Source organism: Ahaetulla prasina, chromosome 4 (genome assembly GCF_028640845.1).
Source record: "Ahaetulla prasina isolate Xishuangbanna chromosome 4, ASM2864084v1, whole genome shotgun sequence".
Taxonomy (NCBI): Eukaryota; Metazoa; Chordata; class Lepidosauria; order Squamata; family Colubridae; genus Ahaetulla; species Ahaetulla prasina.
In genome coordinates, this window is record NC_080542.1 from 63,644,613 (window position 1) to 63,670,141 (window position 25,529).

At 38.4% G+C, this 25,529-nt stretch overlaps 1 protein-coding gene across 1 annotated transcript in view; it reads right to left on the reverse strand.

The window, feature by feature from the left end:
* Positions 1-25,529, reverse strand: part of CNTNAP2 (contactin associated protein 2) — a 788,332-nt gene that overhangs the window by 88,291 nt on the left and 674,512 nt on the right. Inside the window, exon 16 of the mRNA XM_058182711.1 lies at positions 5,166-5,336. Coding sequence (XP_058038694.1) covers positions 5,166-5,336 — 171 coding nt within the window. The remainder of the gene's footprint in view (positions 1-5,165; positions 5,337-25,529) is intronic.

Below are 25,529 nucleotides of genomic sequence, written 5' to 3' on the forward strand. Positions count from 1 at the left end.
CAGTTTAACAATATACTACAAGGAGGTGAAATTGAAGAGTGGTTAACATCTAGCAAAACCTGCCTGATAATGAAAGATCCAGCAAAAGGGGCAGCACCAAGCAATTGCAGGCCAATTACCTGCTTACCAGCAACTTTCAAATTGTTAACTAGTGTGGAAGCTGATGCAATCCAAGAATATCTAGTTGAAAACAATCTCTTTCCACCCGAGCAGAAAGGAAACTGCCCTTATAGCAGTGGAACAAAAGATCAACTCCTAATTGACAAAATGATTTTGGAAAACTGCAAGAGAAGGAAGACCAACCTGAATGTAGCATGGATTGACTACAAAAAGGCATTTGATTCTCAGCTTTAGTTTAAAGGCAGCTTTAATTGGAACAGGTTACATCCTGCAATGATACTTCTAATACTATCAAACATCAACATCTGACTATCCCAGGTCCTTGGGAAGGATTCAACAGCTGGATAAAAATGCCAGATCCAGTCTGAACATCTGGCTGACTGCGACAATTAGTAAGGAATTTAGTGTACTAGTAATTTGAACTGAGGGAAGATCTACTACCAATTCTTGTCCCTAATCTGATTTTTGAATTCTGAATGATGAGAACAGCTGTTACACATGTTGCAGATGTCTGGAATCTCAATTGAAAGTTACTATTATGCAATGAAAAACAGGCACTTATAGACAGCAGAGGAAGAAGCTGAATTATTTCCCCAGTAAAAATAAAGTAAATTGAAGAGTATTTGGAAAGCAGATTTATCTAAAATTGCAATTAATGAAATCTAGATTTTCTTTTTGATATGCTAAAATATAGCAAAGATGTTCTGCTAAATTCTGAAGAATTGAAGTCTATCTTGATGTATGACATGTAAAAGTAATTATAATATAAATATATCAAATTATGTAAAAATGTTGCCTGACATGTTTCTCCATCTTTGCTAGCTGATCCTTGATAGGTGACAAGTAGAAAGTATTGTTTGATGAATGGGCCAACCAAATGTTCTACAGCTCTTTACTGTACTTTATTAATGAACTCTCCATAAGAGCAAACTTCATTAACACTTTTTGCAAAGCAGATTGGTTTCACATTATACTATTTTTCTTTCATTCAGGAAATAAAATGTCTGTATTCTTTTAAATATATGAAGATCCTGATCATATGTGAGGAATTTAACTAAATTTGGTCAAAATTTAACATGGTAAATGCCTAGAGATTATTAACCAATAGACTAATGTAGCATGACTATCTTTTATAGACGTATTGTTTATATATAAGAGAGAAGTTCAGTCTTGTGAAAACAATACCGCATTTATGCACTTTAAATATTTAATTATTATGTTCACATATTAGCACAATGGCTTTGGCCCCCTTGCATAAAATAAAAAAAGGAAATGTAGGGAGACAAATTAACATGACCATGGTAGCCAATCAGCAAGTCAATAGTATGCCTTGACTTCTATAAAAGCATCTAAATCAGAAGCTACTCTTCAAAAATGTCTTGCTAATAACTCTTTAAGGACTTGTCCTAATGACATAAGTTTCAGCTTATGCCCTGTCTAACTTACTCAACTGATCTGATGTTGAAGTACTGTGTTCCATTTTCTCTGGAAATGCTTGATACAAGCATTACTGTATGACCAACTTCTGGCACTTGGCAGTGACTATGGTAATGATGCAGTCTGAGGCTGTCATATGTCTAGCTCTTATTGACAGCTTTTGCTTGCAGTATGCACATCCAGACTTTTCAGTCCTGGTAATTGCTTGTGAAGTTGAATCCTCAGAGAAATGGTGGCTTCCTGTGAAAATTATCCCTTCTCTTCTCATTTGTTAAATATTTGATCAAAATGTTAGCTAATTATAGGCTGTGCAGATGAAACTGGAGTTACAGAAACCGTCCTTATTTGTTTTCTTTTTGCAACTTAGATAACATTGCAGTTTTGAGTGTTTTCTGGCAAAAAAGGGAACACAAACTTCTAGGGCAGTCTACGCACAGAAGTCTGTCAATAGTTCCCTTTACAAAGTGATAGACATAACAAGAAAAAGCAAAAGAATGCACAAGAGAGAAAGAGCATTAGAAGAGAAGACAGATGACTCAGATAAAGCAAGCAAGTAGAAAAAAAACTAGTGAATGAGAGGAGAGAGACAGAGTAAGTTAGAGAAAATGTATGGATAATTCATAGTATTGGGGATCTTGAGGCTTGTTTCACAGGTCATATTGGGGCTTTTCAATAAAGCAGGAGAGGCCAAAGTTCTTAGTCACTTCAGATCAAGTTCTGACAATACTAAATTTATCCTGTAATCTGCAACTACTACACTGCAAAAACATATGAACTACACATCTTGATCAGGGCAAAGGAATAGACACAATTTACATAGACTTCTGTAAAGCCTTTGATTCAATGGTACATTACAAACTACTTCTAAAACTAAAATCTTATGGCATTTCTGGATACCTGCATAAATGGATATCTGTTTTCCTGTCAAAAAGGCAACAAGTGGTCAAAATAGGAAGTGCTCTATCAAATCCTGTACCTGTCAACAGTGGTGTTTCCCAAGGCAGCGTTTTAGGACCAAACTCTTTATAAGTTACATAAATGACCTTTGTGATCATATTAAAAGCAACTGTGTTCTCTTTGCTGATGATGTAAAACTATTCAACACCACCGACAATGCTGCTACTCTTCAAAAAGATCCTGACTATGTGTCAGATTGGTCAAAAAAGTGGCAACTTCAAATCTCAACCAACAAATGCTCTGTCTTACACCTTGGCAAAAAAAATCAGAACATAAAATACAAGCTAGATGGAGATGACCTTGTAGACAACCCTCACTTTGTCAAGGACCTTGGAGTACTCATATCTAATGATCTAAGTGCCAAAACCCACTCTAACAACATCACCAAATAGGCATTAAGAGTTGTAAACCTAACCTTGCGTAGCTTTTTCTCTATAATATCACACTACTAACCAGAGCATACAAAACATTTGCTAGACCAATTCTCAAATACCGCTTATCTGTCTGGAACCAGCACTACATATTGGACATTAATACAATTGAGAGAGTCCAGAGATACTTTCACGAGAATAATCCTCCACTACTCTGCTCACAATAGAATTCCTTATGCCACCAGACTTGAAATTTTGGGCTTAGAAAACTTAGAACTATGCCACCTTCGGTCTGACCTAAGCCTAGTACATAATTATCTGCTACAATATCCTATCCGTCAATGACTACTTCAGCTTCAACCACAACAATACACGAGCACATAATAGATACAAACTTAAGTAAACCATTCCAAACTTGATTTCAGAAAATATGACTTCAGCAACAGAGCGGTCAATGCCTGGAATGCACTTCCTGATCTGTGATTTCTTCCCCAAACCCCCAAAACTTTAACCATAGACTGTCCACTGTTGACCTCACTCCATTCCTAAGAGGTCTGTAAGGGGCATGCATAAGTGCACCAATGTGCCTACCATCCCTGTCCTAATGTCCCTTTTTATTTGTAAATCTCTGTATTTAGGTAGTTGCAAATCCCTCCTTGTCTTTGCTCATAGCCATGCTCAGGAAAGTGATTGGTAAATGTTTTACATTAAAGCTGTAATTTTAAGCACCATTCATTGGTCTCATTACCAGGGCAGAAGAGAGATCAGTTGGCATAAGAGATCAAGATACATCAGTATACCTTTGTGCCCCTAATTGGACTAGAGATAAATATATTAAACTATTAGAATGTGTAACCTTGAATTTATTTTTTTATTTTTTTATTTATTAAATTTTTATACCGCCCTTCTCCCGAAGGACTCAGGGCGGTGTACAGCCAAAATAAAATACAAAATATATACAATTAAAACGAATTAAAATGTAACAATTACTAAATGGCTCAGAATTAAAATGAATTTAAAATTTAAAATATTAATAAAACCCAATTTAAAATCAATCTATTTATGCCAGTCCCGCTTGAATGAATAAATATGTTTTTAGCTCACGACGGAAGGTCTGAAGATCAGGCACTTGACGTAGACCAGGGGGGAGTTCATTCCAGAGCGTCGATGCTCCCGCAGAGAAGGCCCTACTCCTGGGGGCCGCCGGCCGACATTGTTTGGCGGACGGCACCCTGAGGAGACCCTCTCTATGAGAGCGTACGGGTCGGTGGGAGGCATAGGATAACAGCAGGTGGTTCTCGTAAGTACCCAGGTCCTAAGCTATGGAGCGCTTTAAAGGTGGTAACCAGAATCTTGAAGCGCACCTGAAAGACCACAGGAAGCCAGTGCAGACTACGGAGCAGTGGTGTTACGTGGGAGCCACGAGGGGCTCCCATTACTACTCGCACAGCTGCATTCTGGACTAACTGCAGCCTCTGGGTGCACCTCAAGGGCAGCCCCATGTAGAGAGCATTGCAGTAATCCAGCCGAGACGTAACCAGAGCATGAGTGACTGTGCATAAGGCATCCCGGTCAAGGAAGGGACGCAACTGGTGAACCAAGCGAACTTGGTAAAAGGCCCTCCTGGAGACGGCCGCCAGATGTTCATCAAAGGACAGCCGTCCATCCAGGAGGACGCCCAAGTTGCGAACCACCTCCTTTGGGGCCACTAACTCGCCCCCAACAGTCAGCTGCGGATACAGCTGACTGTACCGGGGTGCTGGCATCCACAGCCACTCCGTCTTGGAGGGATTGAGCTTGAGTCTGTTTCTCCCCATCCAGACCTGTACAGCTTTCAGGCACCGGGACAGCACTTCGACCGCTTCGTTGGGGTGGTCCGGGGTGGAAAAGTACAGCTGGGTATCATCAGCGTACAGATGATAACTCACCCCGTAAAATGAGTAAAATGAGAATTACTCATTTTAAGTGAAAAATTTAGTCTAATTATTGTGTAGTGCGATTGTAAGGAAGAGAATCATGTCCATCTCCTTAAATCATTGGGGATTTTAAAATCAAAGAAAGTGGCATTATTATTTAGCCTAACTATGTAAGCAGGCCTACTTCTGAGCTGGCTGGATTAAGAACATTACATTAAGCATAAAACATTCTAATTTAAGACAGGATACCCAGGCTAATTTTTTTTCTTCATTGGAGAGTTCATAGAGTATGCATGATAATAAAAATTTAAAACCTTATCTTACTTTTATCTGATACTCTCATTCATGCTGTGGACATACTTACATTTTAACTCGAGTTTGATGAAATCTGAATTCCCCCGATTCTCAAGGAAGACTCCATCAGGGGCTGATGTTTTGAAGTAGAATGAAATGTCAGCACTAGTTTCTCCTTGAAAGGTGGAGAAGTGGAGATATGAAGATCGAGTAACAAATGATGCAGCATTCCAATAATTCTCTGTAACATATGAAAATATATTTCTTTTTAGCCATATGCTACTTAAAATTAGACAAAATAAACAATACTTTCTATAAAGAGTCAGAAAGCTGAAGTTTGAAATGGGAAGCAAGCTATAGTATTTGTCTTCTATATAGAAAAATAATATTTTTAATTAAAATAATAATTTGTTTATTTTATTGATAGATAGTTGCAGCCCAATATTGCTTATAATGCAATGTGCATGATTGTTGTTCATAATATATATTATACTGGAAAATTCTGCTTGCACTTAATAAACTAGAGTGATTATTATTTAGCTGTCAAGTTAATTGAAGCTTTCCTCTGCTAAATCAGGGGTCCCCAACCTTTCAGACCTCAGGGACCACTAAATTCATAATTTTAAATCCTGTGTACCACTAATATGATCTGCCTAATGACCAGCTGGGTGGGTGTGGCAATGTGGTCATGTGACAGGGTGGGTATGGCCAACTTGATGTCACTCACGTTGAGGGGCGCTTGCCAGCCTCTACTCGCCACTCCTCACCTGCCTGCCCGGGCTCCTTAGGGCCCCAATAAGAAGCAGTTGTTGGAGCTAAGTAGCCACCATGAGAAAGATTTGGCAAAACAGCTGGCTTGGTTCAAATTGGATTTGACCGAGAAGGAGGCTCAGCAGAAACACCTCACTGAGAACTATGAGCATAGGCTTTCCAAGCAGAGGGAAGACCTACGGGAGTACAAGGCCAGGTACCGGCGCCTGGAGGCTTAGCAGGCTGAGATGGTCAGTCAGTTCCAGACCATGATGCAGTCCCACTGGAACAAGGCCCTCTGGTTCTTTGCCACCAGCGGCACTTTCCTCCAGCCTTCGCCTAAATCCCCAGCACCAGGAGGCTGAAGCAGACTCCAAGTCAGAATTTCTGCCCCCCTCCAACCCACACAAAAAGACACCAAAGGGGGAGACTCTCTGCAGCAACACAAACATTCATTGCATGTATCCAGCCCAGAGGGCGTAGTTTGTGGACCTCTGATTTAGTGCAATATAAAAAATGCAAATAATTTTTCTGCAGACCACCAAAATTTTCTCACGGACAATCAGTGGTCCACAGACCACAGTTGGTGACCGCTGTGCTAAATCATACTTGAAACAAGAATCTGAAGAGATTAACTGAATTCCTGAAGGTCAGCATTGCATCCTTTTGTGATGAGATTTTATGAATTCCATTACAATTAAATTAAAGTTAAAATTCCCAGTTCAAGTATTTTTTAGATAAACTATTGTGAGATTAAAGGAAAAAGATAGTTCTATGAAATCTCGAAGTCTAACAAATGCAGTATAATTGATGTTTAGAGAATTTATAGACAGATTTTCCAGAAACTCCAAAAGTTTACAAATTGAATGTAAAAACAAAACAATGTAAAATATAACTAGGGGCATAATAATATAAAGAACAAACTTGAAAACCAGCTCTAACCAAATACATAGAAGAAATACATATAGAAAGATATTAAGTCTTTAGCTATTATATCTTATCACAATGAAAGTAAATAAAGCTCAGCTCAGTTTACTTAGTTATCACATAAATTATAAGGTTAGTTGGCTACCTAATGTTATAGCACTTTAACTATTTTAAAGTAAACTTTTATTCAGAAATGACCAAAAAGAAAATTTTGGAAAAAAGAAATGACTTAGAGGAAAGAAACAGGAAACTGCAAGGGTGAATAAGCTAAGACTTGCAAAAATGCCAAAAAAATAAATAAAAAATCTTTCAATATGTAAGGAAGAAGAATAAAGTCAAGGAAATGGTGCTGTAGGCTGTATTAAGAGAGTAATAGTATCAAGTCACATGAAGTGATAGTACCCCTGTATGCTACTCTGGTAAGGCCACACTGAAATACCATTCCTCCATCCATGATGGTGTACATTACAACTTCCAGAAAGTAGATTTTTTTTATATAAAAAGAGTAACCTCATTCATTTTAATACTCAGGAATGAAGCAAAGATTATATTAGAGCAGGGGTCTCCAACCTTGGTCCTTTTAAGACTTGTGGACTTCAACTCCCAGAGTCCCTCAGCCAGCAAAGCTGGCTGAGGAACTCTGGGAGTTGAAGTCCACAAGTCTTAAAGGGACCAAGGTTGGAGACCCCTGTATTAGAGACTAAACAAAAATGTATTTAAGAGTGAGCAAATAATATTATTTACAATATTACATTATGGACTAATTTCTTTGAAAGTACAGATTTGAGTACTTTAGCTCAGAAAAAGCTAGGCTGGATTTTCATGGGAAAGATGATAGCTGATTTTATCTTTCCCCCAAATAACAAATGGCTCTTGATTACATGTTGCTTCAAATTATGTGCTATATGTATCTCCACCGTTAATGATGAGTTTAAATGGAATGTATCCAAAGGTTGAACTAATTATAGGTATGGGGAAAACTAGATGGCTGTCCAAAAGTTCTGTTATTCACTCCTTTTGCTGGCAGAAAAATATACTAGCATAAATTGTGCTATTTTCACTGTTGATCTTTAATCCACTATACGAAGGAGAACAGCAACTGTGCTGTCTTTACTGATTTAATGCAGGACAAATTAAGGAATGTACTGGATTCCCTTGGGCTTTATTTTCCTTTCCAACAATAATTAATTACCTGCTTGTGAACAAACAATGACCCATCACTCTGTGCAATGTTGCTTCCTGTAGGTTTGACAAGTGTAGGCAGGTGCTTGAGAAGGCATATCTAATCACCTGTCAAGTTACCTGACTAACAGGTTGCAAGCACCAAGATCCATCTGTGTCGTATGGATATGGCACTGCTACAAGCAAGCAACAAAGGTGGCTGGCAGCATTAGGAAGTAATCAGTGGATTGCAATTGTGATTGGTTCACATGTAATGATGGCAGAGTTCACCATGTTACCTAGATTTCTGAAGCCAGAAGCGGGTAGGCAGAATTGAGTTGACAAACTCCTTACCGCTCCCACAGTAATATACAGAATAAAATTATTGCATTATTTAACAAAACAATGTATAACATATAACAGTAACACAGTAACAGTAACAATAACCATGTCATCCCCATAAAGTAGACCAGATGAGAAAATCCACTCTCCAAGATTAGAGTCACATTTTATTAAGATTGCCTATAATAACAAAAACTTGCAAGACTGTGCTAAACCACCCTTCCTCTTTTACCCCAGTGAATTAGGAAGGCAGAATCTTATCTGCTTATGAATATTACCTTGTTTCAACAGGACTGAATAATGTTTTGGTTCCCTTTGCCAATAGTTCTTGCATATTTCTGTCAAGGTCACCTCTTTTACTTCCTATAGTCTGCAGCCCAGACCTGGTATAACCCGAGCGTCTTTCCTGACTAAAATACATTTTCTGGATATTAAGCCCTAGCTGTTTTTCAAAGAGTATTAACCCCATACTACTAAGGCATTTATGTAAAGCCTTACAAGCCCTTTGAAAATCACAGGGTGGGTGCATTGTTCCATCTTCCCTGTAAACCCAAACAAAATGAAAATGAAGGGCATTTTCCAGTAACAGGACGTGCAGCAGCTTAAAGTGGCCAGTAGCAGTCAGGAGATCTCAGACTAATGATGTCAACAAGCACATAGCCAAGAGGCTGGCAGATGAAAAAATATTTACACCAGAATTAGGGAGACATGAAATTAGCCCCTCACAATATAGTTTTGAGACACAGGAAATATATATATATATATAACATATGTGGAGGGATTAAGTGTGATAGAATGCATGTGGGTCAATAAAAAAAAGTGGAAATTACTATGTTTTACGTGTCAGTGGGACAAGATTTTCCATTTTCATGACCTAGGGTTAAGGGAACAAAATTTGGAGAATTGCTTATGCCTTTTAAAATAGAATTAACTGAATTAAAACTTGAAAACTGTTTCAAGTTTTAATTCATGTGTTTACTTCTTTAAAATGGTAGATATGAAAAACTGCAGTTGCAGGAACCACAGAAATGTCTGCTACGACTCAGCCATTAATTTTATTCTATTTAATATTTTTCAGTATTTATTAGACATATACACATTTTAAGAAGGAATTGTAGGAGTAGATATAAACAAGTAGATAAACCATATGTTGAAATAATGAAAATGTACAATACTAATCAGAATGAGTCAGAACTGCCTTAGTAGATATTTAAAACTAAAACAATACAAATTTCAAACCTATAAGAATAAATAATAGGGAAACTAATTCTAAATAGAGATAAAAACTGACCCAAAATTTGCTATATTATATATTATGGTAAAAGGGGGTGCAATGGCTTAGCAGTTAAGGATGTTGAGCTTGTCAGTGGGAAAGCTGATAGCCCCAGTTCGAGATCTGAGCATTGCATAATGGGGTGAGCTCTCCTTCCTGTACCAGCACTTGCCCACCTTGCAAAAGCACGCAAATGTGAGTAGATTAAATAGGTTCTACTTCATCTACTTTTTGCTTATGCTAGTCATTTGACTACAGACATGTCTTCAGCTAATACTGGCTAAGAAACAAAGATGAGCACTGGTCTCTAGAGTTGGACATGACATGACTGAACACAACCTTTATATTATGCTTGAGCTTTTGTCAGACAATAGAAAAGGTTATGTAGAAATTCTGGGATGACCTGGCAACTCCAACGGATATTTTGAAATGCCTATAAAATTGACAAGCAAAGCTACATGTTCAGTTCTTCTCACGCTCAGAGGGACATAATTGTTCCGCATAGAGAATTGTAAAAATATTTTTTCTGTAGTACCACCAAACGATGGGCCCTGCACCTTAACCAGGGAAAAGGCTCTTCTATGTTCTGAGCAAACAAAGTTTGTGAGGAAGATACATTACATTCTGGTCCATTGGCAATTTAGGAATTCTGCCTAGATTACTGTAGCATTTCTCATCCAGAACAGATTGTTTAATGAGTCATCCATATGTTGTTTAATGAGTGATGTTGTCTGATCATAGCCCCTTTCTATTGCTTTTTATGGAAAAAGACCATGTATTGGTAATTTGCTTGCAAGGGATGTTATTCAGTAGGACTAATAGTTATCTGATAACATTGGGGTGAAATTGGGGGGAATTGGAAAGATGAGCAAAATTCAGACAATAGATAATTAAGAGCCAGTCTCTGGCTCTACCTTCATTATAGCTGATTGAAGATGTCAGGATGCATTAGAAACACTGCACAAAAACTGCTTGCGGAATTTGGACAAGACTCATTGTAGAAAGCCAAAATTGGGAATGATCCAAGCTGAGCTCTATAGGTGACTTGAGCCAAAAAACATGACCAATTCATAGCAGGGGAAGAAATGAAGACCTGAGCACAGGTATATGAGTGCATGTAATGCTTAAGCAAACCATACTGCCAACCACCCCACTGGTTAGATAGCTAAAGAAACTCCTGGAACATTCTCTTTACCAAGACTATGCCTTATGAAGTTCGTAGATGACACAACAGTAATCGGTCTCATTTGAGACATAGAGGCGGGAGGTTGAACAACTAGCCTTGAGGTGCGACCAGAACAATCTGGAACTGAACACACTCAAAATTGTAGAAATGGTGGTAGACTTTAGGAGAAACCCTTCCATACTTCCATCTCTCACAATATTAGACAACACAATATCAACAGTAGAGACCTTCAAATTTCTAGGTTCTACCATATTCCAAGATCTAAAATGGACAGCTAACATAAAAAGATCATCAAAAAAGCACAACAAATAATGTTCTTTTTGTGCCAACTCAGAAAGCTCAAACTGCCCAAGGAGCTCCTGATTCAGTTCTACAGAGGAATTATTGAGTCTGTCATCTGCACCTCTATAACTATCTGGTTTGGCTCTGCAACCCAACAAGATAGACACAGACTTCAGAGGATAATTAGAACCACAGAAAAAACATTTGCTACCAATCTGTCTTTCATTGAGGACCTATATACTGCATGAGTCAAAAAGAGGGCTGTGAAAATATTTACAGATCCCTCACATCCTGGACATAAACTGTTTCAACTTCTACCCTCAAAACGACGCTACAGAGCACTGCACAACAAAACAACTAGACACAAGAACAGATTCTTTCCGAACGCCATCATTTTGCTAAATAAATAATTTCCTCAACACTGTCAAACTATTCCCTAAGTCTGGCACTACTATTAATCTTCTCATCGTTCCCATCCCCCATCTCCTTCCACTTCTGACTGTACGATTGTAACTTTGTTTCTTGTATCCTTACAATTTATATTGATATTGTTTCCTGATTCCTTATTTTTAAAAGTAAAGGTAAAGGTTCCCCTCGCACATACATGCTAGTCGTTCCTGACTCTAGGAGGCGGTGCTCATCTCCGTTTCAAAGCCAAAGAGCCAGCGCTGTCTGAAGACATCTCCATGGTCATGTGGCCAGCATGACTCAACGCCAAAGGCGCATGGAATGCTGTTACCTTCCTACCAAAGGTGGTCCCTATTTTTTCTACTTGCATTTTTACCTGCTTTCAAAACTGCTAGGTTGGCAGAAGCTGGGACAAGTAACGGGAGCTCACCCCATTACACGGTGGCACTAGGGATTCGAACTGCCGAGCTGCCAACTTTTCAATCGACAAGTTCAACGTCCTAGCCCCTGAGCAATCGCGTCCCTCTAATTTGTACCATATGACTATTATTAAGTGTTGTACCTTAGAATTCTTGATGAGCCTATCTTTTCTTTTATGTACGCTGAGAGCATATGCACCAAGATAAATTCCTTGTGTGTCCAATGACACTTGGCCAATAAAAAATTCTATTCTATTCTATTCTATTCTATTCTATTCTATTCTATTCTATTCTATTCTATTCTATTCTACTATTTTGTGCACAAACAGCATAGGAAAAGGTTCCATTTTCCTCCCTGGACTTCCAATTGTCCATTGTCCATCAATCATTTGCATTTGTTTTGTTTATCTGCCTTGGACATTCCTAGCCGGTGACATTGGGGTTTTGGGTCTGTCTCAGGCTTCCAGTTGTCATGCTTGCATTCCACATTTTCTTCCCAAGCATCTCTTACATTGCAATACCATTACTGTTGCCTGGTTGTGAGCGGGGCTTCATAGCGAGTCAACCATAACACTACCGCTCCCCATGCTTCCTGCTTTCTCTCAGTCTATATAATAATAATAATAATAATAATAATAATAATAATAATAATAATAATAATAATAATAATAATAATAATAATAATAATAATAGTCATATTGTAGTTTCATTGTTTATTTTTATTTTTTCATTGCTTTGCTACTGTTATATTTACATTTTTATCATTTTTCCCATTTAATTGTAGTTCCATAGTGAAATGGGTGGCAAATAAATTTAACAGACATGCAAAAAATAATTATTGTTATCAAAAATTACTGATTTTGAAATCTCAAGGAATACACTAATAAGTGTGAAATCCTCAATATAAATTGAGGAATTTGTAACAGCTGTTCTACTGGGTGAAAACTTGTAGAGTTTTTTATAACGTCTTATACAAGAGCCTGCCTTCTTGTAGACTTATCCAAAGGTTTTTTGACCTTGCCCTTTTAAGTCAATAAAAATGCCATTTCCTTTCCTGTATTTGGGTGCACCTTCGTTGTCTCTTCTTAAATATGCAGGATTTTTAATAATTCATAAGAGTGTTTTTTCTCCAGATAGTCCTCCCCATAGTTTTTTTTGAACTCACTTCAGCTTGTCACTTTCCTTTTAGAACAGTGGTGAATTTCAAATGGAGTATGATTAGGGTAGCATATACCGGAACATTCAGATGCACTCTATCTCCTATTAATACAACCCACAAAAGCATTTTTCTCTGTAGGAGCTGTATCACTGATGGCTCAAAAATCACTCACATTCCTGTCACTCTATTCTACTACCAAGCCAGGTTTCCCACATGCTTTCACTTTTCTAATCCTTAAGAAATTGCGGTGAGACTGAAAAAATAATGAAAAGGAGATCAGATTAGTCAAATCAATAGTTCAGTTTTCAAGAAATTGGGAAGAAGCATTTTAAATAATTGAAGGAGATATAGATTTAAGGAACTCACCTTAAACTTTTATCTTTTATTTTTATTCATAGGAATGCATGCTTCTGTTTCCAAGTATAAAGAAAGTATATTAATGTACTCCAGTTAAACTATCCATATGAATGATGTTTTATCCATCAGTAGTAATATTGCAAAAAAGCCTTCCCTAATCTGAAGAATTTATGCCTAAAAATAAGGGTGTGTGCATGGGTGGAAAGGGGAAAAGAGGTAAACATGAAAAAAGATGAAGAGGCAAGAATCACAAAGAACAAATATAAGCAAATAGATTCAATATTTATGGCACTGAAGAGTAAGAACTAATGATTTCACAGAAGAAACTTGTATTTAAATACAAAGAGAGAGAGACAGGGAGAATGCAAGAGAAGGAACACATGTAGTTGCACATAAGTATAATTACAAGCTATGTAACTCATCTCTGACTGATCTGGAAGAAAGCCAAATTTTGAATAATTATATAATGAATCACAGCTAGAGCAGGCATCAGAGACTTAACATTTACTAGAATCTGGCAGTGAAATGGTAGATGACAAGTGGATTCAATGATGTGGAAAGTTTCCAGTATTTGTAGTACTTCCTTATGATGCACAATTTGCCATCTATTTTAACCAATCATTATTTGAGACATGTTTTAGGTTGGGCATAATGTGCCCTTGAAGTTTTAATGATGCATATGGACTCAATTTATCCTACATAATTTAAAGGAATGAATATGAAAATAATGTTTGATGAGCAAAATATTAATTTACTATATTATATGAGTTTCAAAAATATGCCATAATAAAGAAGCTTTTAGTGTTCATATTTCAGTTTTTAAAAAATATATGCATACCAAGCACCTCCTCTATAACCAAATTATGTTTTGGATTGACACAGAATGTGTTTTGGGGTAATTAATATTTTGGAGGAATTCATTGGATTTGGTCAAATCTACTGGAATATAGTAATGGATAAATAAATAAAATGAATAAACGTACAAGAATAGCATGATGAGAGAAACCAAATATGAAACAGATGCTAATGCTGGACTTATAAAATATCCCCAATTCAGTCATTCACTGAATTGAAAGCTTTAAATAGCCATTACTAATTGACTGCGTAACAGATGGACGATGGTTTGTTTAAGAAAACTTCTTTGTGATGTTAATAATTTAATATAATTAAAGGCAGTCAGATGAATGTCTATCTCAGACATCTGTACATCTTAAACTCTGGATTAACTTTTGCCTTAAAATGCAATCAAGCTCAACTCCAGTTCCATCAGTCAAAAGTAAACATTTAAAATCCATCAATATCTTTTAGCTATTTTAGACAAATGGAGTAATAAATTAGTAAATCTAATTTATTTTATTTAAATTTATTCTATTATTTGACTTTTACAGACTGGAACTCAAAGAAATAAATAAGTCAAGGAACATTTTTAAATAAAAAGATATAACACCTTAACTCTTAAGAATGGTATTGAGGATAGTAATTTGGAAATGCTGTCATCTTCATGCCAAAGCTTTTTGAAATTACCATATTTGAAAACTCAATGAAAAAACAGATGAATCTTGTAATCTGTAGTTGTTTTAACTCACCTCTCCCATCTCTGTATAGGAAATGAGGAAAATCATGAATGGTAATCATGAATACCATTAGTTTCCATAAAAGACTGAGAAAATGAATCTTGATTGTGGTACATTGCGGTGATAAGCATAAGCAACATAAGCAAAATTGATCTACTCTTTTCTTTCAATCTTGCAAAAATGTCATTTTCATTAAATTGGAAGAGTAAACACTACAACCTGAAATAATAAAATCTAATAGAAGTTACAAAGAACAAAGAACTCTGCATCCATGAGTCATTCCTGTTTGTTTTTTTAAAATCAAATTTGATAGATGTTCTATGTTTCAAATATTTGGGAGTCAAGAATGTGTTACAGAATATGAATTGTCCTACTTCTTGTATATTTCGTATTTTACTGAAGTTATGTCTTTTTTCATATTTTGTATATTTTGGGTAACTAGTTCAGGCAAACTAGCAAATGTGTTTTGAAAGAAACTTGAAGACTAAAGTTACTATTTTTATAAGAGAATGAAATAACATTGAAAAGGAATCTTTTTTTTCCCTGCAGAAGCCAAGTCCTAGAAAAACTCAGAGAAGATGAGATTCCTGGAAATGTGTTGCCTTCTGGAATAAAATTGATTTTTGTATGCAGTGAAAAAGTTGGTTCCAGGGCAAGCAGAAGATGTAGGCAAAAATAAAAGAGACTATCTTACCTACCATAGCATGAAGACGATATACCCGAATAAAAGATACTTTGGAGAAGATTTTATGAGATAATAAGTTTATAAAGCACCACATATAAGTATAGGTATTTCTGAGTTATGACCACAATCGAGCCCAAAATTTATGTTGCTAAGTGAAACATTTGTTAAATGAGTTTGCCCCATTTTATGACTTTTCTTGCTACATTTATTAAATGAATCATTGCATTTGTTAAGTTAATAATATGGTTGTTAAGTGAATCTGGCTTCCCCATTGACTTTGCTTGTCAGAAGGTTGCAAAAGATGGTCACAAGACCCTATGACACTGCAGCCATCATAAACATGAACCAATTGCAGGCATCTGAATTCTGGATCATGTTGTAATGGGGCTGCTGCAATGGTCGTAAGTGTGAAAAACGGTCATAAATCACTTTTCTCAGTGCCGTTGTAACTTTGAATGGTCATTAAATGTACTGTTGTAAGTTGAGGACTACCTATATAATAGTATACTTATTTATATAGATTTCTTTTAGATTCTAGAGTCTAGAATTCTTCTAAAAGAGACAAAAAAGAAAGGATAGAAGGATAGAAAGAATGAAAGCGTGGTTGTTTTCTTACAGATATTTCATTATTCAAACTAGGTAATATCATCAATGCCACATTATTAGCATGAATGAAATGTCTTCAAGAAAACAACCAAGCTCAGAGAGCACTAAGGACTAATCAATCTATTTCTTCTCGAAAGTGTCTGGACCACTTCCAACATGGTTGGATTAAGCTGTCCTGGGGAAATGGAACTGAAACATACTGTCTCTAAAATGGGACATTTTCTGATAGAGAACTGCAGAGCTGTCTTTGGAGAATGAATGCAAAAAAAAAGTAAAACATAAATTAAGGCTGAGAAGACAAGAGAAAGAAAGAAAGAAATTTAAGATTTGACTCTCTTTAGTATAACAGGGATGGAAAAAGAAATGGAAGGCTTTCTAGATTCTGTCATTAAAGCCTATATCAATAATGTATTCATACATTTCTTGTAAAGTCCATTTCCTGATCAGGTTTTGTTTGAATGCCTGACATCAATCTGAGGCTCTAAATTCCTAATGAAGTTTTTCAGTAATGAAACACTTTTGGAGAAAATGTAGAATTCTGGATAGTAATCTGTCAGACAGCTTGTACCAGGTAGCCAACATCTCTTCTAGCCTTTCATTCTGTGATTCTAAACATTTCAATATATGACAAATTCAAATTCAGCTATAGGAGTAATCTCCTTTGGCTGAGTGATACATGAGTGGTAGAGAAAGACAGCCAATTGCCAATATGATACTAAAATGCACATATTTTTGATCCTATTTATTTTATTGATTGGCAATATGTGAGAATTTAATTCAAACTTGGTTTTCAAGGATCTTTTCCTATAGTCACATAAAATATAATAGCATGAATAGATAAAACCATTTCCTTCCCCCCAAACATATCCAGAAGTTAACTTTAAAATTAATAACATATATTAGGCAAGGCAACTTCTACCTTGTTTATATTCTAATCAACATTAAGTTTGAATTCATTAATGTAAGAATACAAGGAAATGTGACTAAATTATATCTCAACTTGTTTATACTATACGTGCTTTGCATACCTCTTATTATTTGCTTTGTGTATAAAATTGTTAATTGTTTATGTCTCATTCAATTTAAGAATTTTTTTAATTACATAGGTAGACATTGCTTAAGTTATCTTTTGGTATGTTTATATTTGTAGTAATACAAGTGAAATAATCTTACACTTTCCACTGTTCTATTTGAATCTGTTCAAAGGGATTTAGATAATGCTTAAATTACACCCATGTCTCATTATTTATCACAAAAAAGAAAAGTTGAAGCTCTGTTTTGCTGACAGTATTTATCTTTTCCCTTTCAGAAAATTGATTGACAGATTCTTACATAAAATTTAAATGATTAAATTATGAATTAAGAAACCATGTAGTTATCTATTAGCTTCCAGAATTTAAGATACTTATGATTTCCTTTTAAGTTTTAAAAGATAACCATTATGCATATATGTATATATATGACACAGAGAAAACATCACAGTTGAGTTTGGAATGTATACATATACATGGCAGAAAAAAAGAATCCAAAATGGATGGCATAAGAACAAAGCTGAAACAGAATCTAGTAGTCCTGCTGTAGATACTTCAAAACTGCCTCCCAGATGGGAGCAACAGAAACAGATTGTGAAGTGGGTGTGTGGAGTTTCTAACAATACTTTGAACTCTAGGCATATAGTGTTTATAAGCAGTATCCTGAAAAATGAGAAGTGAGTTTCCTATAATCTGCTCAGCTGTCCTTACCACTCTCTGTATGCACCTTCCATCTGAGACACTTCTACCACCAAACCAAATCAAATAGTAAGCAGTTTTTAAACGCTCTCAATCATGCCTCTCTAAAAAGTGGCAAGGACAGAAGGAGAACGATGTGCTTTTCTCATCTGATGCAGGAAATGCAAACTCTGGTTTGCACACTTCATTAAAAATGTATGAAGAGTCCAAGTCAGATTGTTAATTATATGCATCTCCAGATACGTAATACTACTGACCACCTCCACAGCTGCAGCCTTGATACACAATGGAGTATGACTAAGCTGTCTGTTTCTAAAACCAACAACAAACAATTGGTCAACTTATTTTCCAAAGCACCAGAAGGCAAAACAAGAAACAATGTATGGAAACTATGAAGGAGAGAAGCAATCTAGAACTAAGGAGCAATTTCTAACATGAAGACAATTAACCAGTGGAACAGCTTGCCTTCAGCAGTTGTGGGTGCTTCATCAATGGAGGTTTTTAAGAGACTGGACAGTCACTTATCTGAAATGATATAGGGTCTCCTGCTTGAGCAGGGGGTTGGATTAGAAGACCTCCAAAGTCACTTCCAGCTCTATTCTGATTGATTGAACAAGACCATGCAATAGAAATATGTCTATTTATTTAATGATGGTTCAGAATTCTGATGGTGCTGAAGAAAGTAATTTATGACCCATACTAGAAGTTACAGCAGTCACAACATCCCCATGGTCACATGTTTGCAATTTGAGTGTTTGGCAATTGGTTTGAATTTACGATGGTTATACTGTCCTGCAATTACTTGTTCATGATTTGCAACCTTGCTACTGAGTTCTGATAAACAAGTTAGTATGAGTAGTGGTGGCAAGTAGTGGAGACGTTTCTGGGCTGTCTGTTGTCTCTTCTGGAAGGTTCATTAGGACAATCTTTGACCATGTGGCCAGGTCTCTGTAATAGAAATACAGGGCTAGTTGTTTGCATCTTTGCCATTCTTCTGCTTCTGGGGCTTGTCTGATGGCTCCAATTTTCATCAGCTCTTTGGTGTCCAAATCCAAGGGTGCAAGAAGGTTAGGAATAATGATGGGGGGAGTCAGCTTTGGAAGTGTTTGGCTGGGGTTAATGAAAAATGCTTTAAGTTCTGCAAGTCAAGACTAATAGCTAGCTAGAAGACTTGTAGACCCCGGGAATCCTTGTTGTATCATTTGTGTCATTATGACCTTTTTGAGCCTCCTTTTGAATTGTGCCCTAAGGCTTTGCTGATTCCAGTCCAGATCTGCTGAAATGAGCTTCAAGATATGCTCTCATAAAGTTGTTGCCTGGTGAGTTGGAAGATGCACTGTTTGGCAGTTTCCATATGAATAGGATCTCCAAAATGCTCTCTAAATCTAGTGAGAACCTTTGGGTAACTATCCAGAATGAGATATTGGTTTAGATGAGTGGAAGGACCCATTTGGCAGCGTAGTCAGTTAAAAGCGTGAAGATGAAGGAGACAGTTGATCTCTCTGTCAGAAACTCCCCAGGTTTGGTGCTAATAATCACATTGCACTATGCTAGAAATTTTCTCATCTTATTATTCACCCACCAGTGAATCTCAGCTGTAGGCAGCTGGGAGATTTTGGAATAAGCGCAGCTGGAATAAGCAGTTGTGCCTGGGCTGGCGGAGCAGGAGGCTGTGGTTGCAGATGAATTCCTTATTGGGTCAGGATCTATATTTGCTGAATCATCTGTTGAAAATTGGCTGCAAGGTTTTTGATTTCATCTTCGGTGCTGCCTTGGCATCTGCTGATAGAGCAGAGGTTCTGGCTCAACTGCTATTGCTGCAACTATGGGACCTGAGGTCATGGCTAGAATATTCCAGAGCCCCCAAAATTTTTGAATGAAGAGAGTTGGTCAGATTAATGTCCAGTGCCAGGGCAATTCAGGCAATTCAAAACTCAACTGCAGAAAATATGACTTCAGAAACAGAGTGGTCAATGCCTGGAATGCACTACCTGACTCTGTAGTTTCTTCCCCAAACCCCCAAAACTTTAAGCTTAAACTGTCTACTGTTGACCTCATTCCATTTCTAAGAGGTCTGTAAGGGGCATGCATAAGTGCACCTGCATTCCTACCGTCCCTATCCTAATATTTCTTTTTACTTACTCTTTTCATGTATCCAAATTTTGTTTATACTTTTACCTGTTATCTTATATATGACAAATAAATAAATAAATAAAATAAACAATAAAAATTTATTGCAAGATTAAGCTCGCTACAACAATCTGACCAACTAAAAGTCAAGGGAAATGAGCAGGAGATAAGACAGGCATTCAAGGTGGTCTGGACTTAGATCTCTTGTGGGTGCATAGGGACTTGTGACATGTTTGACGCCTCAGCCTGGCCATCTTCTAAAATTAGTGTGGGAAACCAGGTTTGCTTAATGACTTTGTGTTTTACTTAAGGATCATTGTTATATCTGTTGGCTCCGATAAAGTCCTCGAGGTTACGACCCAGCTAAGCCGTGACAACAGCCAGGTGGTCCCTGATTGGCTTAGACGCGCTAGGAATAAAAGCGGGAGTTCTAGAGCCCTGTGATTGGAGAAGGACTCCTGAGGCAGCGGGTATTTAAAGAGCTGTCAAATTGAGGAGTCCGTGTGTTACTGTTCTTTCTATGTTAAGTTAGCTTGGAGTTAATAAACGGTTGAGTTATTAACTACTGTGTGGACTCGATCTGTACCCACTATCGGCAAACTTAACACTGGCGACGAGGGTGTGGAGGGTCCGCACCGCTTGTTATCCTGATCGTAGGAGCTACGACTCTATCTCCTCATGATGGCGAATGCTAACTCGTTCCTGCCGTTCGAGCCGGCGGAGGAGACCTGGGATTCGTTCCTGGCTCGGTTCCACTGCTATATGCGAGCTCAGGACTTTGCTGATTTGCCTCCCTCGCGGAAGTGCGGCTATTTCTTAAGTCTCTGTGGTCGCGACGTGTTTACGACGGCAAGAGTTTTGGCCGCTCCAGTGCCCGTTTTTGATGTGCCGTGGGACATTTTATTAGAGAAGTTACGAAGTCACTATTCTCCCGCGCCCTCGCGAATAGCCCGACGGCATGCATTTAGACAGCGCCTCCAACGCCCGGGGGAATCAGTAAATGACTATATAACAGCTCTACGCTCCGCCGCCCTCTACTGCGAATTTCCTCAACTTGATGACGTCCTCTTAGACCAGCTGGTGGCCGGATTTGCGGATTTGCGGCTGCAGCGCCGACTGCTAGCTCGCTCGGACATTAACCTGGCGGGGGCTTTGGATGAAGCTCGGGCGGCTGAGATGGCTGACAAATCGGCGGCGGAGATTCAAAGGCTCCGCCTGCCTACCGCTCCAGCCGGCCCTGCCGTGGCGGTCCATCATGAGGATGTGGGCCCCCCTGACGGGCAATTTGGTTTGTCGGACGAAGACGAGGATGTTTGTCGTCTCCTGTCCGCACCCCGGCGAAAAACGCCAGCAACTACGTTTCCGGCCGCCACCGCTGGAGGAGCCAGAGCCAGCTGTGTCGGGTGCGGGGGTGGCCATGACAGAGCCGACTGTCGCTTCAAGAACGCCGTCTGCCGGCGATGCGGAAGGCGCGGTCACCTTGCCCGGGTTTGCAGGGCGGCATTACCAACGGCCGCCTTTCCCAGGGATTCAGCCCAACGGAGGAGGCCGCCTGTCCCGGCTGTCGGGCGACGAGATGAGTGTTTTGCGATCGGGCATGCCACTGCCGCTCCCCTTGGTAACAAGATTTACCTCACAATACAGTTGGAGGGCCAGCCCTGCAGAATGGAGCTGGACACGGGCTCGTCTAAAACCCTAATTGCCTGGTCCGCTCTGAAGCGATGTCTGCCAAACTTTCCGACGACCCGCCTGCGGCCATGTCCAGTCACCCTTAAAGACTATCAGGGGCGGGCCATTCCTGTCAAGGGCTGCTGCGATGTTGCCGTTCGGCATGGGGAGTTCTCCGGCATCTTGCCTTTAATCGTTGTTAAAGGGGACCTGCCAACCCTGCTAGGGTTGGATTGGTTCGGGGTTTTAGGGCTTAACGTTCTGGGGGTCCACTGCGTGGGTTCGGATTGCTACAGAAGCATCACCCACGAATTTGCAGATGTATTCAGCGGGCAGCTGGGTAAATATACGGGTAACCCGGTGTCCTTCAGTTTAGATCCCCAGGTAGCGCCTATCCGTTTGAAATCCAGAAGGGTGCCGTTTGCATTGAAGGCTAAGGTTGACGAGGAGCTTGATAAACTTATCTCTCAGGGGGTCCTAGAGCCTATAGATCACTCCCCCTGGGAGACCCCCATTGTAATTTCACTAAAGTCTGATGGGGCGGTCAGAATATGTGCTGACTACAAAGCGACAATTAATAAGGCTCTGCAAGCCAATCCCTACCCCGTTCCAGTGGTGCAGCATTTGCTGCACACCTTGGGGCGGGGCTCGATTTTTGCGAAGCTCGACCTCACACAAGCCTATCCAGAAGTTAACTTTAAAATTAATAACATATATTAGGCAAGGCAACTTCTACCTTGTTTATATTCTAATCAACATTAAGTTTGAATTCATTAATGTAAGAATACAAGGAAATGTGACTAAATTATATCTCAACTTGTTTATACTATACGTGCTTTGCATACCTCTTATTATTTGCTTTGTGTATAAAATTGTTAATTGTTTATGTCTCATTCAATTTAAGAATTTTTTTAATTACATAGGTAGACATTGCTTAAGTTATCTTTTGGTATGTTTATATTTGTAGTAATACAAGTGAAATAATCTTACACTTTCCACTGTTCTATTTGAATCTGTTCAAAGGGATTTAGATAATGCTTAAATTACACCCATGTCTCATTATTTATCACAAAAAAGAAAAGTTGAAGCTCTGTTTTGCTGACAGTATTTATCTTTTCCCTTTCAGAAAATTGATTGACAGATTCTTACATAAAATTTAAATGATTAAATTATGAATTAAGAAACCATGTAGTTATCTATTAGCTTCCAGAATTTAAGATACTTATGATTTCCTTTTAAGTTTTAAAGATAACCATTATGCATATATGTATATATATGACACAGAGAAAACATCACAGTTGAGTTTGGAATGTATACATATACATGGCAGAAAAAAAGAATCCAAAATGGATGGCATAAGAACAAAGCTGAAACAGAATCTAGTAGTCCTGCTGTAGATACTTCAAAACTGCCTCCCAGATGGGAGCAACAGAAACAGATTGTGAAGTGGGTGTGTGGAGTTTCTAACAATACTTTGAACTCTAGGCATATAGTGTTTATAAGCAGTATCCTGAAAAATGAGAAGTGAGTTTCCTATAATCTGCTCAGCTGTCCTTACCACTCTCTGTATGCACCTTCCATCTGAGACACTTCTACCACCAAACCAAATCAAATAGTAAGCAGTTTTTAAACGCTCTCAATCATGCCTCTCTAAAAAGTGGCAAGGACAGAAGGAGAACGATGTGCTTTTCTCATCTGATGCAGGAAATGCAAACTCTGGTTTGCACACTTCATTAAAAATGTATGAAGAGTCCAAGTCAGATTGTTAATTATATGCATCTCCAGATACGTAATACTACTGACCACCTCCACAGCTGCAGCCTTGATACACAATGGAGTATGACTAAGCTGTCTGTTTCTAAAACCAACAACAAACAATTGGTCAACTTATTTTCCAAAGCACCAGAAGGCAAAACAAGAAACAATGTATGGAAACTATGAAGGAGAGAAGCAATCTAGAACTAAGGAGCAATTTCCTAACATGAAGACAATTAACCAGTGGAACAGCTTGCCTTCAGCAGTTGTGGGTGCTTCATCAATGGAGGTTTTTAAGAGACTGGACAGTCACTTATCTGAAATGATATAGGGTCTCCTGCTTGAGCAGGGGGTTGGATTAGAAGACCTCCAAAGTCACTTCCAGCTCTATTCTGATTGATTGAACAAGACCATGCAATAGAAATATGTCTATTTATTTAATGATGGTTCAGAATTCTGATGGTGCTGAAGAAAGTAATTTATGACCCATACTAGAAGTTACAGCAGTCACAACATCCCCATGGTCACATGTTTGCAATTTGAGTGTTTGGCAATTGGTTTGAATTTACAATGGTTATACTGTCCTGCAATTACTTGTTCATGATTTGCAACCTTGCTACTGAGTTCTGATAAACAAGTTAGTATGAGTAGTGGTGGCAAGTAGTGGAGACGTTTCTGGGCTGTCTGTTGTCTCTTCTGGAAGGTTCATTAGGACAATCTTTGACCATGTGGCCAGGTCTCTGTAATAGAAATACAGGGCTAGTTGTTTGCATCTTTGCCATTCTTCTGCTTCTGGGGCTTGTCTGATGGCTCCAATTTTCATCAGCTCTTTGGTGTCCAAATCCAAGGGTGCAAGAAGGTTAGGAGTAATGATGGGGGGAGTCAGCTTTGGAAGTGTTTGGCTGGGGTTAATGAAAAATGCTTTAAGTTCTGCAAGTCAAGACTAATAGCTAGCTAGAAGACTTGTAGACCCCGGGGAATCCCTTGTTGTATCATTTGTGTCATTATGACCTTTTTGAGCCTCCTTTTGAATTGTGCCCTAAGGCTTTGCTGATTCCAGTCCAGATCTGCTGAAATGAGCTTCAAGATATGCTCTCATAAAGTTGTTGCCTGGTGAGTTGGAAGATGCACTGTTTGGCAGTTTCCATATGAATAGGATCTCCAAAATGCTCTCTAAATCTAGTGAGAACCTTTGGGTAACTATCCAGAATGAGATATTGGTTTAGATGAGTGGAAGGACCCATTTGGCAGCGTAGTCAGTTAAAAGCGTGAAGATGAAGGAGACAGTTGATCTCTCTGTCAGAAACTCCCCAGGTTTGGTGCTAATAATCACATTGCACTATGCTAGAAATTTTCTCATCTTATTATTCACCCACCAGTGAATCTCAGCTGTAGGCAGCTGGGAGATTTTGGAATAAGCGCAGCTGGAATAAGCAGTTGTGCCTGGGCTGGCGGAGCAGGAGGCTGTGGTTGCAGATGAATTCCTTATTGGGTCAGGATCTATATTTGCTGAATCATCTGTTGAAAATTGGCTGCAAGGTTTTTGATTTCATCTTCGGTGCTGCCTTGGCATCTGCTGATAGAGCAGAGGTTCTGGCTCAACTGCTATTGCTGCAACTATGGGACCTGAGGTCATGGCTAGAATATTCCAGAGCCCCCAAAATTTTTGAATGAAGAGAGTTGGTCAGATTAATGTCCAGTGCCAGGGCAATTCAGGCAATTCAAAACTCAACTGCAGAAAATATGACTTCAGAAACAGAGTGGTCAATGCCTGGAATGCACTACCTGACTCTGTAGTTTCTTCCCCAAACCCCCAAAACTTTAAGCTTAAACTGTCTACTGTTGACCTCATTCCATTTCTAAGAGGTCTGTAAGGGGCATGCATAAGTGCACCTGCATTCCTACCGTCCCTATCCTAATATTTCTTTTTACTTACTCTTTTCATGTATCCAAATTTTGTTTATACTTTTACCTGTTATCTTATATATGACAAATAAATAAATAAATAAAATAAACAATAAA